Below are 16,471 nucleotides of genomic sequence, written 5' to 3' on the forward strand. Positions count from 1 at the left end.
ATTGTACATGCTGCTTCATTTAAATATTCAGCTGAACAAGAGGTGCCCTCCAGTGGCCAGCACCCATAGGCAGCTGCCTAAAGCTGCCTAGTGGCAGAGCTGGCCCAGGGTATGAAATCATACTTACCTACCCTCCCAGAATGGCCAGGAGGGCCCCAAAAGTTGGGTCCCCCTCCTGGCTCCCTGGAAGGGTGGGCAAGCCTCCCATATTTGGGCCTCAGCACCCCCTCCCTCTGACGGTCAAATACCTCTTTTGGGAGGGTGCAGGGCTAAAATGATGCAAATTTCATCATTTAGTACCAACCCCTCCCCGGACAGCCATGAATCACAGCATTTACAGGATGAAGTGGGGCTTAATTGGGTGGGGCTTAATGATGAGAAGCCCTGCCCTCAGAAAAGCAGCATACATAGTCTCCTCTCTGGTCTTCTTCCAGAGAGGAGGAACTTAAGGTAGGCAAGTATGTGTGAAAAAAATCAACTGATGATAAGGGTCAGAAGCTAACCCATTTTCTTACCCTGCCTAAGTCATAACTCACTATCAGCAGCAGCATGCTATGGATGAGTGCACACCAGCACACATAAGGAGACTTTGTGTGTGATCATGTGTTGCCGTTTCTCTATTGTCAGGAGTTCCCACAAGGAGGGATAATGAGAGTTGTCAGCAAGTACTTCTGACCAGCTACAGCAAAATCAATGTCCTTGCAATAAAACTCCTTAGTGGCACCTCTGGAAGAATCTGAAGAATTAGGGAGATTAGGTGTACAATGCTGGACAATGGGAGGTTTATAGAAAAAAAAAATGGGTTATGCAAATACGCTCCAGCATCTAATCACATGGGTGTTGCTGATTTTGGGAAGTAACTTGGGCATCTCACTTCTCCAAAATGTGCAGGACAGTTCACTGACATCTTGTTTCGGAAACCTATTATTCCTGAGAGCAGACAGAAGACTGGTAAGTAATTCTTCAAGAAATTTTTATATTTGAAATTTAATATGGAACGTATTAAGCAACACTACAGAAGACAGATCGGTACTTATGTATTATCTGGGCTCCCATGTTAAATGCACCCCATTTTTTCATACCCCTACTATCCAACTACGCATGGAGTTGATTTTATATAGTGTGGCGAGCGCAGCGAGCCACCGTGCCCGAAGCGTGGTGAGCGCAGCGAGCCCCGCGAGGGGACGCGGTCTCATAAGAAAAACGGGAGTCCAGATATTACATAAGTACCGACAGATCTTATCCTATTGTAATATCTAAACTATTTTTAGCTATTAATATAGTTATATAGATCACTTAGAAAAATGTATATTCTTGCTTTTATTAGAACATTTTTTTAGTTTCTAAGGCTTCTTCTTTAAATTGTTCTCAAGTGTAAAATGAACTACGTCCACTGAACTGTACATTTGGTTTTACAAAGTACAGTAATGTGAAGCATTTTGAGGTTATTTCTCCGGAGCTATATGACCTACTGTACCAGGGTAGAGAGAAGTTGTCTGGATCCCTTTCCACCGAGGACCCGAACCAGGTAGTGATAGAGTAAATGATGAGTCTGCTTCACGCTGTTCTTATTGAAACTCATCTAACATCATTTATATTCAGAGCTTAAAATGGTCCTAAAGAGATGGTGGAACTTATTTCTACTTGAGTACCAGGACAGGCGGAGGAAAACCATGTAGCCAAGAGGATATTATGAGGAGGCGGTGGCACCAGCTTATTAGTGATATTAATGTTACCTGGATCCTCCATTGCCATTGTTGGTGGAGCATGGTTTTCCGTTGGAATTACTGTGAAAGGACGTGGTGGCACTCATTGGCACCAATTACAGGTGGTGGCACTCATTTCCACCTTGTTCCCCCTTACTTTAACCCCTGATTATATTGTAACAGCAGAATATTTGTTTTCCCTATGGGAGTTTAGGCAAAAAATAAATGGTCACATCTGCATTGAAAATGTGGATTGTGATAAATATGCCCCTAAACTGGGTACACACTATACTGTATGTTCCGCTGCACCGCTGAAGTCGATATCGATATTGGCGGTGCTCATGGATAAGCCATCTAGCCCTGAAACACTGAACGTCCCCTAGAACCCCCACTGAGCATGTGTAAAGATTTGACTACATGTTCAGACTGCAGGGGGGTATTAACGGACCTGCTGGTTCATTAACGGTATAGCATAGTGTACACACAGTTTAAGACCTGACACAAGCTGGAGTTTGATTGGTATACATAAAGTTGACATGCATGAATGTCGACATGGGGTTAGGTCGACAGGGTGATTAGTTCGACACACGCAGTAGGTCGACATGGTGAAAATCAACAATCAAAAGGATGACATGGGTTTTTCAAATTTTTTCGAGACGACATGTGCCGACAGGCAGTATTTCATGCCCTACCATCCACTAGGGGGTTGGGCGAGAATAAAATAGTGTGCCGATCACAGCAAGGCACCGTGCCAGCCAAAGCAATGCGGTGCTATGCTACAGTGTCCATGTCAAGCTGATGCATTTACAGCTGTATCCACTGATCTCTGTTTCAGCAAAATTCCAAATTACATTGATTTACTCAACATCTAAGTAACATTTGTACAACATTCCTCTACTGTATATAATTATTGGGCACAGGACTATAGTATATATTGAGCATTTAGCTACAGTATACAGTATGTGATACAAATGTAAAAACTATATATACATATAAAACAATATTTTTGTTTATTTGTTTGAATGCAAATATTTATCACAGTCCTGAAAGTGAAGCTGCCAAATCTTAAACATCATTTTTGAATGTACAGTATAGCTATTGTGACAGGGACACTGGTATAGTGAGAGAAGGCAGTTACTGTATATTTCCCCAATGTTTCTGACATATGTGCTTTAAAAACCCCAGGAGATTTGGTTCTATTGTGAGCTATTGGGCTATTTATAAAAATTGGTATAGGGTCCTGGGGTTGGATGGTTGAAGAAAGGGAGGGATCACCATCCATTAGGCCCAGTTTGGGTCTTTGGGACGTTAGCCTCACAGAAGGCTAAGCATACTGAAATCCAACTGTGGGAATTTTGTGACAAAGCTGCCAGACTGGGAGATGGGAGTCTCTGCCTTGGGGTGATGAGACACTGGGGGTTATCTAGTTCATTTGCAAAAGCACAATCACTCTCTAATGGACAAAACCATGAGCCCTGTAGGTGGGGCTGATGTAACGTGCAGAGAGAATTAGATTTCAATCAGATTTTTTTTCTCTCTGTCTTTTCGTTCCGTCATCACACAAAAACAACTGGATGAATGTGGATGATGTTTTCACAAATATAGCTTAATGATCCAGAACTTAAAGAAGGTATGTACAATCTCAGTGATTTCATGGAGAGGAGCAATGAAGGAACAACCAGTTGCTGGACACTTTTACTATTTCTACTGTTATTACCGAATGTTGGGGTATGGTTCAATTGGTCGCCGCCAGTTAGGTCGACATGCAATGAGCCGACACCATAGGTCGACATGTAGAAAGGTCGACATGGGTGTTGGTTGACATTTCATTAGGTCGACACAAGCATTAGGTCGATATGGGCAAGGTTGACAGTCAAAAGGTCGACATGGGGTTTTTCACTGTTTTTTGACCCGAATGTCGACACAGGACACTGAAACGTAGCACCACGTCCCCTTGCATGGCTCACTGCGCTCGTCAAGCTTGGGCACGATTCCTCACTACGCTCAGCAGACAATTTTATACTCCCACCACACCCTACTGCAGTGATGGCTAACCTTGACTCCCCAGCTGTTGTTAAACTACACATCCCAGCATGGCATAGCATTCACATTGTGCATGTGCTATGGTAAGTAGCTACTGAAAATGCAATGTAGCCAAATGTGTCTCAGCAGTGGAAATTTCAACAGCATTTGGTGGTAGAATCACCAGGAAAATGGCCTCATGCATGAATACTAGAACCTTTCACCGTTCTAGAGTATACTACCGGTACAGTTGATCACAGTGACACAGAGATTATGCTGCTGGAAATAGAGAGGAAGGGGCTCAAATCGAATCTGCACCCAGACCCCCTTGTCTCTTAATATACTCCAGCTATCTATAATGATTGAACAATATACAATACTGTGCATTTTGGATCCTAATTCAGGTTGTTGTTCAAATCAATAATTGTCCCCGTAGGAGGCTCATCCTTGAATGTAGCGGCTGTTGGGTCACTGCCAGGGCCGGCTCTACCAATAGGCAGAGCCAGGATCTAGGGGGGCACCACCAAGTCTGCCTATCAAAAAATAAAGGATGTCTGTGAGGATCCTTGTTGTACTTAATGCAGGCAGTTGCTCTGGAACCTCTAAGACCTCTATACTTTCTCTTGAGGCATACAGTACTTCCCTATTTTGCTTCCCTCTCTTCCTGTACTCTGTTGTGGGTGGCAAAGGGGAGGGTGCTGAAGGCCCCTCCAGAGAAAGCAAGAGTCTTGCCCACCTACCTGGGGGGCTGGGAGGACCACTCAATTTTGGGAGGCTCCCTGCTATTCCAGAATGTTAATCAAGTATGCATTAAGGGGTTGGAAAATGGTTATTGGTGGCAGTGGGGGGGGGGGGGGGGGGGGGGGGGCGGCAGTAGGCTTGAGTTTTGCCTAGGTGCTGAGAAGCCGAAAGCTGTGTACACATGCTTCGATTTTTCCCTGTTTTCAATTAGATTTTGCTTATAGAAGAAAAATCGAATCCACATCGAATGGTTTTTAGGACACTTATCTGAATTCGATTTGATGCGCGCTCCCGTTTTCTCAAAATCGAAAACAAAAATAGACTGTGCAGCAAAGGAAATATGGAATTCGATCCAGTAAATCAAATGTGTACAATGTACCTTGAATGTAAATCGAATTCGACATCTAATGCAAAAGTACAGATCTAATGCCAAATTGAATGGGAAGATCTAATGCCAGATCTCATAGAAAATCGAATCTAACATCAAATCTAAAGCAAATCGAAGTGTGTGTACACAGCTTTACACCGGCCCTGGTCACTGCTCATAATATCCAATCAAAGTAAAGAATGAGTCAGTTGCAGACTGATAGGTCCTAATGTCCTCCACACCTTGCTAGCTCAAAGAATGGGCCTAGCTGATGGTTCCGCCGTGTACGGCGCAGTCCCTGACATTATTACAGGTGTAGCCATCTCTTCAGAAAATGGAGGATGATAATGGAAATCTTGTATATTCCTACAATATCCAGACTATTGTGCAAATTATATTTATTGTTTGAAGATTAATTTCCATTCATTTACAGGATATATACAGTATCTACAGTATACCCAGGGTCCCAGTTTTAGAAATTAAAAGAAAAAGATGAGGGTCCCAAAGGCTTTTCTTCTTCTCATCCTTTTCCAAGGTAAAATCATTTCCCCCTTTCAAATACGTATTTTAATATAAATGGATAAATTAGTAATTATATGTAATCTGTATCTTCCAGGCTTCTACTCGGGTTCCTTGTGTCAGAGATGGGAGTTCCCTACTAAAATGACCGCTCTGATTGGTTCCTGTGTGGAGATCCCTTGTACTTATACACCTGACCGGGAGTCTGAGAGATCCAGCATTGGGTGGTATTTATATGATAGTCAGTATTATACAGAGATTTATAACCGCAGAACATCCTCATCAGTAAGTAATGACTACATAGGCCGGACCTCATTGGTCCCCGGAGGAAGCTGCACTCTGAGGATAGACCAGGTGACAATAGAAGATGAAGGTCACTATTACCCAGGAGTAGCAGGAAAAAGCTGGAAGAACGCGATCAGCATCATGGGTAGTAGTATTGAGCTTGTTGCCACAGGTAAACACATACCTGCCAACTTTTAAAAACTCCTCTATGGGAGAAGCCCGGAGAGGAGTGAAAGGGGTGGGGGGGTGGGGGTGGGGGCGGTACAAGGCTAAGTTTTGGGGCAGTACGAGACTGCCATCACCAAACCCCGCCCTCATGACAGGCAGCCGCACTAATTCACATAAATTTAGCCCCACCCCTCCCCGCGGACCCACGAAATTTGGCATTTTATACCTTAGGGAAGGGGGGGGGGGGGCAGGGACTGTGGTGATAATGCGGGAGACTTACCCACCTTCACTGGGGGCTGGGAGTGGGACCCGACCATTCCTGCAGGGTAGGCTAGTATTGGTAAACATTTATTATCACAAATCCCAAGTAATTATTTATGAACTAGTTAAAAGCTCATCAAAGTGACGGCTTCTGCAATGCACATGCACTTTGAGCTGTGACAGTTTTTAGCCCACACACTCTCCACCCCACCCCCAGTCCCTATCTGCTCCTACCTGCAATCTCTGTCTTCACAGCTCCCTCTCCCCATATGCTGCAAGTTTGAAACAGATCAGTGTCCCTGCAAAAATTGCTTTCACTTTCTGTTATGAAACATTTTAGCACAAAAAGGAGTCATTTGGTCTATCGAGTGGCTTCTAGTGGTCACTGGTTGATATTTCACCTCATAGAGGTGAGGAGTCGTTAGCTTTTTATATATGGGGGGGGGGGGGGGCTAAATCACATTGTCTGGGAAAACCAGTTATATACTGTACAATAATATCACAATGACAAATATATTGCTAGTTTATAATAATTATGGTCTTAGAGCATTGCCTGTTTTTCAAACATTTGAAAGTTTCTATCATGTCCCCCCTTTCCCTTCTCTGCATATACATATTTAGATCTTTTAGTCTTTCCTGGTACGTTTTGTGATGTAGGCCATGCACCATTTTAGTTGCCCTTCTTTGTACAGTCTCTAATGTATTTATATCCTTCTGGAGATATGGTCTCCAGAACTGAACACAGCCCAGAAATACTTCCAGATATTCACAATACAATCCTGGCTAAACTTAGGCTTAAGGATGAAGTACAAAATAACTGAATATTAGCTAAATTAGTTTGCGCAAAACTATTCTATTGGTACAAATACTTCAGAGACTGTTGGGACAAGTAGCAGTAATGGTTGCAGGGCAGCCGAGAGGACTGCCGGGCCCCGGTAAAAAAAATTGGGCGTGGCCTAAGTGTGGGAGGTGTGGGCACCTCCCGCACTTAGGCCACGCCCCAAAAATGTTTAGAGGAGGATGAAAGAAAACTAAAAACTGTAAACTCAGAAGCAGCACACACCTACAGCATGTGCTGTGCTGACAGCAGGCTCAGCATGACCTCTCACGCCGTCAGTGAGATACTCATGCTGAGCCTGCTGTCAGCACAGCACATGCTGTAGAAGTGTGTGCTGCTGTTGCCACCCGGGAGGGATGGAGGGGGAAGGGACGGGTCGGACCAGGGCCCCTGTGGGGCCCCTCCAGCAAGCCTGGGCCCAGGTAATTAGTACCCGCTCCCCCCCCCTCTCGGCTGCCCTGAATGGTTGCTGAACATTGAAGATACAGTATGAAATATCTCCCCATTAGGACATCACAAGCACATTATATTTGTATTCATATTGCTGCTCAAACTGCTATGAGTTAAATAGACACCCCAGGTCTTAGATGATTAGCTCACAGGGAAAAGTATGCCCAGGCTAGTAGGCTTAGTTATTGAATCCACCATGAAAAGTTGTGGTGTCGGGTGTTCTGGGTCCATCACATATGAGTTTAGCCTGTAGGCTCTACATAGAGTTCTCACCATTATCCTTCTTGTTAGAACCCACTATATGTTCTAATAAGCAGGAATGGATTTGGTTTTTAGACCATTGTTCTTCCTAAGAAGAAACCTTATACAGAGAGGCAACTGGGACGAACTTACGCCACTGAAGGGATAAATGTATTAGTCATCTCCCAACTGCAAGATCCTGGACAATGATTTTAAAAAGCAAAATCAGACTGACCTTTTAAATGATTAATCCTTTAAAACATTGGGTATACTCACCAGGATAGCACCAATGTCTGCATATTGTAGACTATTAATGTCAACATTCGGGTGGATCCACTGTATTTAATGATATGAATGGGACTAGTTTGACCGGTATAAGTTCTGGTCAGTGTCAGACTGTAGCATGAAGTTCCCTGGGGGGATTGCAGGTGTAGGCCCATTTTAGGCATGTGGCAAGGTTCCGAGGGGGAAGCTGGCATGATTACGCCATGCCCGCTTTCCACAAAACAAAAAGTGCAGTAATTTGTTGCTCTCTAGGGAGAAGGCAGGGCTAAAATTACAAAATTTGTGTAATTTTATCCCTTCCTCAGAGATGCAAATTCTGGCATTGGTCTCAGCAGGGAAGAGGGATTGGGGGCTCTGCACAGCATACTGGAGACTTGCTCACCTTCCTAGAGATCTGGGAGGGGGGTCTCAATATTCAGGAGCCTCCCAGCCATTCCAGGGGGTAAGCCAGTATGCCCAGGATGGGGACCCGACTGAATACATATAATTGGTAATTGAGTGGGTTATGGAAGACGGTTATTTACAACAAATAATTGTTATGAAAAATTATAACATTTATCTTAAAATCTCTTAGATACCCCACGAAATCCTGTAATTATCCAGTATGGAGATATGACCGAAGGCATAGCCACAATTTTCCACTGCTATGCAGACCACACATGTGCCAGCAGCCCACCATTTCTACAATGGAACAAGCCTGGAAAGACCAAAACAGATTCCGTACTATTATCTGGAGGGTACTGGAGAGAAATATCAGCGCTTACTTTTATTCCTTCATATACCGATGATATGACAAACATTAAGTGCACAGCCACCTATCATAATGGACTACGATTCTGTGAAAAAGCTGAATTGAAGATCAAATGTATGTGTTTTATGGATAGATTAAGATAATTAAGATAATAGGTTCCTAGTCCTCATATTGTACTTTCCATTCTACTCCCAAGGACAGCACAGAGCAAAATCAATAGGCTGATGTCCGGAAGGTGTAGCCCTTCCAAAAAAAACATAAAAATACCTAATGGATTTGTCCTCCTCAATGGATTTTCAGGTCCATGTAACTGCTGGTGGACTGCATAAATATAGGAACAATGACATACTGTATAAAATATGGATTCACAGATAATGCTGCTATCACACCGCAAAACCTGCTCAGACCAGGTATTTAAAACGGTTTTTGAAACGGGTCAGAACAAGTTTAACCCCTTTCACACCGCATGTAAATACCTAGTCTAAAGCAGGTTTGCGGTGTGAAAGCTATAGTGAAAAGCGGTAAAGCCCCCCCGTACTATGCTCGGAGAGACGGTGCTGAGACACAGGCAGCAGCAGCACAGGGTGTGCTGATGATGACAGGGAAAGAGAGCAGGCAGCCAGCGGTGCAGCTGATGGAGAGCAGGCAAGGGGGCGCATGATGAGGTGATGGGGGGCATCACCTCACCATGCGCCCCCCTGCCCACTCTCCATCAGCTGCACCGCTGGCTGCTCTCCGTCCCTCACATCATCAGCACACCCTGCGCTGCTGCTGCTGCCAAAGTCGGACTGTCTCTCAGCAAAGTCTCTCCCACCACCACCCTACCGCAGAGGCAGCGGGACATCCACATCGTGCTCCCGCTGCCCGCACTCCGCTGCTGCCCCACTCCGGAACTGGTGAGACAAGGTAGACAGCCGCCTGCACCTCAGCCAGAGCCGCCTGTCCCCGCTCACCTCCTCGGCGCAGTGCAGCAGCCCCCGCTCTCACCCCGGGCAGGGCAGGACACAGTGCCCCGGAGTTGCAGGGACCCCCTTCCCCCAGCGCGACCATTCCTTTCCCTGCGCTGGGGGGGCGGGGGAGGAGGAGAATACCATTTCAGACCCGTTCTAGGCAAAAAATAAATGGGTTTGAAATGAGTAGGACCCTCCATATTTACCGTTTCCCAAAAACTTTTTTTGGAAACGGTAAAATCACTCAGCACCTTTCAGACCGCACACATTACCATTTGAAACGGTAAAAAAAAGGCAAAAAAACGGTAAATACAGTATGTGCGATCTGAAAGGGGCATTAGTGACTCCCTTAATTTTGCTCATGGTTAATTAATTGATAAATACATAAATAAAGTAATTATTAAAGCAACAGCCGCCAGACTTGGAGTCTATTACATTAAACCCAGTTTGTCTGCTATACTCCATGGGCTTAATTCAGGTTGGCTTGCAAAAGCAAAATCTCTCTCTAATGAGCAAAACCATGTGCACTGCAGGTGGGGCAGAAGTAACATGTGCAGATAGATATACATTTGGGTGGGGTGTGTTCTAACTGAAATTTAATTTGCAGTGTAAGAATAAAGCAACCAGTATTTACCCTGCACGGAAAAAAAATAACTCACCCAAATGTAACACTCTCTGCACATGTTACATCTGCCCCACCTGCAGTGCACATGGTTTTGCCCATTAAAGAAGGAGTTTGCTTTTGCAAACCAACCAGAATAAACCCCCATGGACCTTGCGATGGCCAACTCTTTTCTTCTGTTCTGTAGATCCTCCTATCAAAGTTCACATTATTCGTTCAGAACCCAGAAACGGAGTCACCGAGCTGAGGTGTGAGTTCCGGGAGAGCAGACCGTACAGGACTCACTACAGCTGGATGAAGAATAAATCTTTGCTAACAAATGAAAAGGGACAGACCCTGCTGGTAAACAGCACTGAGGAGAATAATGGAATCTACTCTTGTATTGCACACAACAGAGCTGGAAGTTCTCCCTCTGAAGAGGTCCACCTTGAAGGTCAGTATTCCAGGAGCAGAAGTGATCCAAAAAAGCAGTTTCTCAATAAATTTTGTGATGTGATTCCATTTCAAAATTGCTATCGCCTCTGCCTGATTGACAGGCAGAGGTATTAACTGGAAAAGATGGGAACGGCCAGCATTTGTTGTATGAAAATGGGGGGGCGCCACCCCCATTTCCCTGGCTTGGTGAGGCCAATGACTTTTTGGCCTTGCAATACCCAGAAGAACCATAATCCTGCATTAAGTCAGACTTATTTAGGTAGCAGTCACAGATGAGCATTGCTACTGATGGTCACGATGTTCCTCTAGAGCAAGGGTCCTCAAACTAATTTGCTCTGGGACCCCATCAGACAATAAAAATAATTACAGGACCCCAGCAAGTTACTGCAGAAGGTCATCACATCACATGTGTAGTCAGCAGACAGCACATACATAGCAGCATTGTGGAGGCACAGAGTGATGGGAGGAGTCTCATATACCATAACCCATCACATGTGTAGTCAGTAGACAGTACATACATGGCAGCATTGTGGAGGCACAGAGTGATGGGAGGAGTCTAATATACCATAACCCATCACATAACACGTGTAGTCAGCAGACAGCACATACATGGCAGCATTTTGGGGGCACAGAGTGATGGGAGGAGTCTGATATACCATAACCCATCACATCACATGTGTAGGCAGCAGACAGCACATACATGGCAGCATTGTGGAGGCACAGAGTGATGGGAGGAGTCTAAAATATCAGAATGTTCAGACTTCTTGAATCACTGACTAAGATTAGAAAAGTCAGGAGCCGGATGGTCAGCAACATGGAGTAGTGACCTAATGCTGAGAAGGCCAGGTAACACTTTGGGGTCAGGACCCACAGTTTGAGAACCACTGGTCTAGAGCAGTGGTTCCCCACCCTGGTCCTCAAGAACCCCCAACAGTGCACATTTTCCAGGTCTCCACACAGAATCACAGGCAAAATAATTAGCTCCACCTGTGGATCTTTTAAAATGTGTCTGAATAATGAGGGCACCTCCCAGGTGACCTGGAAAACATGCACTGTTGGGGTACTTGAGGACCAGGGTTGGGAACCACTGGTCTAGAGCTTTGATCGCAGATGTACACAATGAGAACACAGCAAATTTTCTGCTTAGTAGGTCCTGTGCATTGCAGGCTGAGGCTTGCGGTGGTGATCTGGTAGTAGTGTGATTTGTGCCTCCTGATTTTCACTACTGCTTTTGGATGGCCATATGAGCTTGGTGGTTGATATATACGGCAGTGTGGGGGACAAATTAACAAAATAACAGGATATTGACCGAGCCCAAATATATTGCCGCCTGTGAAACACCTAGGATAACCATATTCAAAGCAATACAAATAGAACAGATGGTGTTCACGGCGCTGTGCCCCCATATACATAGATATGTATATGGGGTCACAACTGATCAGAACTGCACCCCCACATCAGAACTGCACCCCAACAACTGATCAGAAATTTCATTTGGGGACTCTAATCTTTCTTATATTTAAGAAAATAATTTAATTGTGCAGGTATTTTTCTAGCTCTCAGAAGGAGCAACCATCTTTTTCCAGGGATAATATCCTCAATCTTCTCCCATAAGTCTGCTCCAGTGTTATGTATGTATCGGTCACACTCCTCAGTAAATAAGGCAAAAACCTCACTGACCTGCTATAAGTGCCCAATAGGCACACAAAAGGTTTCTTTATTCTTCTATATTCCCCACAACAATTAATGGCCCATTGGGATCTGTATCACATGAGTGGTAACCCCTGTATGTACAACACTAACCTAGGGATAGCTCCCTATTTTCATGGAAAGGTATATTTTGGTTCCTTCCCAATGGGCGGCCATTAACTGTTGTGGGGAATATAGAAGAATAAAGAAACCTTTTGTGTGCCTGTAGGGCCTTTAACTGACAACTGACCTGTCAGTGTATGAATCTATCGACCAGATCAATGAATAGACGGCTTTTGAAGAGTTTGCTTTAAGTGGTTTCCATGCCTAAGGGCTACACATTTTACCTACCTATGTATATGGGGGTACGGCGCCGGTGAACACCATCTGTTCTATTTGGTAGTGTGTGTGTGGGGGGGGGGGTGTTACACAGTAGGTCTGTCCTGGTGTGTTAGTCCTAGGCAATATTAATTGCATAGAGATAAGAAGAGAAAGAAATTGTACAGCTGTATTCACACCAATCATTAACTTTAATATTTAACTTTTATTAGGTGTTTTTAAAAGGATCCATTTTAGTTTTTGTGGGATCAAAAAAGGAGGGTTATAAGGTTAAGTAAGAGGTTATAATCACATATAGATACAACACATAACATATAACATGAACTTCGTGATCTAATTGTAAATTAAAGAGTGTTATTAGCATGAAAATGCAGAACCTGTTTGTAGCCTTATTTTATTTCACAATATGTCACTGAAGGATTGTGACTGGAAATACCCCTTTTATACCAAAAAAACCCGGATCGCACCCGGGTTTTTGATCCCCACTTCAAGCCAGGTGCGACCCGGCGTTTGCTCCCATCTACACCACCGCCGCATCCCTCCCGGCCGCTTGGAGATGACGTCATCTCCAATTGCCACCGCCGGGACCCAGAGCACTGCGCTGGGGTCAAGCCCAGCACTAAGGTAATCTGCTGGGCTGCCCCAGCCCTTGTGCACCCCCCAGCCCTAGTCTGGGAGGTGAATGGATGCCGCACACAGGCATCCATTCACCTCCTCCGCTGCCACTGTTGCTGTCTGCAGAGTATAGTAGACAGCAGCACAGGCTGTGTGTGCCCCCTGTCCAACGTGCGGACGCTGCGGTCCGCAGGTTGTACATCCCCCATTGATGTAAATGGGAGCCGGTTTGTATGACCCGACGTACCCATTTACACCGCCTTCTATCCAGGTCCTGGCCATGTTCTACACAGGTCAGGAACTGGGTAGAAGTCCCGTGTAAAGGGATACGGCGTGTCCCATTTTCACCCCTGCTGACCCGGGTCTAACCCGCCGAAGACCCGGGGTTTTGCGGTGGTGTAAAAGGGGTATAATACTATTACTGTGGTTTATTGCTATGTTGAAATTTTCTGTGTCCTTAAATTGTTTAATATGCAGCTCTGATTGTTTCTCTTGCTGGTTAATTACAGTGAAGCAGAATTGTAACTATATTTAGTGATTCATATTTTTAGTTACTGGTGGGTGTGATTATTTATATGCTCGCAGTGTGTGAAAGTAGGTGTCTTCAGTATAGTGTGACACTTATATTTTAACAAACAAATTGGTTGTTGTTACCCCTATTGGCGATATAGTCCCCTCTTCATATATGTTGGTGTCGCTACCAATGTTGATTACAAAAGTAGAAAATACTGTATCCTTAAGGCAAGTTTGATATGGGCATTTGCAAATCCTGGGCTTGGTCTCTTGCTCACTGGCACTCGTTCTCTTCCTTAACTGCCGAAGATGCCACTGAGTAAGTGTGCCCCCTCTTGTGGTTTTGTTTTACCAGGTTAAAGGGTGTAGATTGCCAGGAGCCAGCATATTGTATCAGTTGTATGTGTTAGGATCTCCTGTGCCACGCTGTCTGGCGAGACACCACGTGACACTGGCTGGAAGGAGATAGTGACAGGACCAGGGCAGCCTCGCCAACCTGACTCCGTTGTACTCAGATGGAGTTGACGTGTGTGTGCGGGGTGCTAGGCTTCACCAATAATAGCCGCGTTCGTGGGAGCCCGTTAGTCAGGCTCCCACCTCGATGCCACCTGGTCTTATGTTAAGGACAACACACACGCCAAGGCCAGTGATGAACAAGGGGAAACCTATCTACAAACAAAGAGGCGAGGACCACCCTGCCCTGCGGAGAGGGGTGCCAGTGGATAGCACTCTAAACAGGAACCCGCTGTGCTAATGCTTAACAGGTGTAACCATACACAGTATGCTGACACACTAAGAACTGCTGACGGGTGTAACAATACACGATATGCTGACACACTAAGAACTGCTGACGGGTGTAACAATACACTATATGCTGACACAATGAGTACTGCTGACAGGTGTAACAATACACTATACGCTGACACAATAAGCAAATGATTAGTAAGGAGACAAAGAGGGGGAAGCTCCCAACTTATCTGAACACGAGGGATATCAACTTAGCTGGAGCTGAGATGCTGCGGACAAGGCAGGGAACCAGCCGAAGGAAGCACCACGCTGGAGAAGGAATCCCACAAAGACCAACAGGAGCTGCAGGGACCGGGAGACGGATAAAGGACGACACACGGACACCGGGAGGACAGGAGACTGAACGGAGGACACAGCTGGGAATCAACGACAGGATGCAGGATGACAGGGAACAGGAACCAGGAACACTTGAGACCCTGAGGTACAAAAGCTATAACCGGCATGGGCCTGAATAACCAGAGGGTTTATATAGAGAGCACAATGTGGTGCTGATTACACATTGCCTAAAGGTGTGCACTGCAGGCTAGGAGCCTAATCAAGACACCTGAGTCCAGAACACACAGTACTGAAAGTAACCTGCAATGGCCCAGGCTGACCACTGGATGCCACTAGCGAGTACACACACACACAGGCTGAGATAAACCCAGGGAGGACATGAAACTACACACAGAATATGTGAATCTGCGCATAACACAGATTCCGCTGGAGGCGGATCCTAACAGTACCCCCCCCTTGAAGAGGGGTCAAGGGACCCCGATACCAGGTTCTCCAAAACCCTGGCAAGCGGGTAAAAACAAACAGGAACAAGCTGTGGCTGCAGCTTGTAACAGTGCCCCCCTCTTAAAGGTGGCCTTCGGACACAACATGACCAGACAACAAATATGACAAACAGGACAAAACAAAAGGTCAGTGCATATACTTCTTTTTCCTTCTCTTAGAATGTTTGGTACGAGAAGATGTCCCTGGTTTTAAACAGGCTTCTTCATAAACCATAGGGCCTGTATACAACGGATAACCATCAATCTCAGACACAAATTCTGAGTCTGAATCTGAGAAAGCATCAAACCTAGATACCAGCGCTCTAGGTGGTAATAATTCAGGAAGATCTCTGTAAGAGGGAGACAAAAAGGCACACCCAGTGGTAATAGCTATGGGCTGAGCCCTTTGTATTGACTCTCTTAAACATGATGGAGTCTCTGCAGACAAGATGGTCGGCCCAGAGGCATCTGAACCACTTTTATTGGGACCAAATTTTTTCACCACAGCATCACTGAATGCCGGGAGATTCTTAAGAATGGGATCCTCAGATTGAAAAAATTTGCATGCCCATTCGAAAGGTTCACCTCTGAAGCAGTAAATTAAATAGAGCACCACATTATCTGAAGTGATACCTAAAAATGGTCTGGACTCCAAAATAGTGACAAAATGGTTAGTGAGCGCAACAAATTGGGTTAGGTCCCCATCAAAAACTATAGATGTAGAGATATCGTTCAAAGCATCAACAGTAACTTCATTATCAGCTAACTGACTGGACTGTATAGCTGGAATTATGGCCCTTGAGGCTGAGACTTTAGGGACCCCCTTAGAGGTTATGACCTCTTCCAAGTCTGATGGTCTTTCTGGTTGGGCAGCACTATGATGAGTCTCTGGCTGATCACCATTGTGACGCACTTCTAAGTGGGCAGCACTATAGTGAAACTCTGGCTGGGCAACAACAAAAAGACCAACAGATGGTTCCTCCATGTTACCGACATGGCTGGAACTCTGCTCAGAGACAAGACAATCAGAATCCCTCTTAGGGACTAGATGGACAGAGTCCCCCTCTGGGGAGACACAGGCTTGAACCCCCTCTGGGGCGACACAGGCTT

The 16,471-nt window shown here is 45.2% G+C and overlaps 1 protein-coding gene across 2 annotated transcripts in view; it reads left to right on the forward strand.

Moving 5' to 3' along the window:
* Positions 1–842: 842 nt before the first annotated feature.
* The window catches only part of LOC146042216 (Schwann cell myelin protein-like), a 34,878-nt gene continuing 19,249 nt past the window's right edge, over positions 843–16,471 (forward strand). For both annotated transcript variants that reach the window (XR_014463797.1, XM_083162139.1), the window contains exons 1-5: positions 843–951; positions 5,270–5,371; positions 5,453–5,812; positions 8,457–8,747; positions 10,393–10,638. Coding sequence is in view for 1 of the 2 variants with exons in the window: in XM_083162139.1 (XP_083018265.1) it covers positions 5,329–5,371; positions 5,453–5,812; positions 8,457–8,747; positions 10,393–10,638 (940 nt within the window). In the remaining variant the exon portion in view is untranslated. The remainder of the gene's footprint in view (positions 952–5,269; positions 5,372–5,452; positions 5,813–8,456; positions 8,748–10,392; positions 10,639–16,471) is intronic.

This window comes from Crinia signifera, chromosome 19 (assembly GCF_055691185.1).
Source record: "Crinia signifera chromosome 19, ASM5569118v1, whole genome shotgun sequence".
NCBI lineage: Eukaryota > Metazoa > Chordata > Amphibia > Anura > Myobatrachidae > Crinia > Crinia signifera.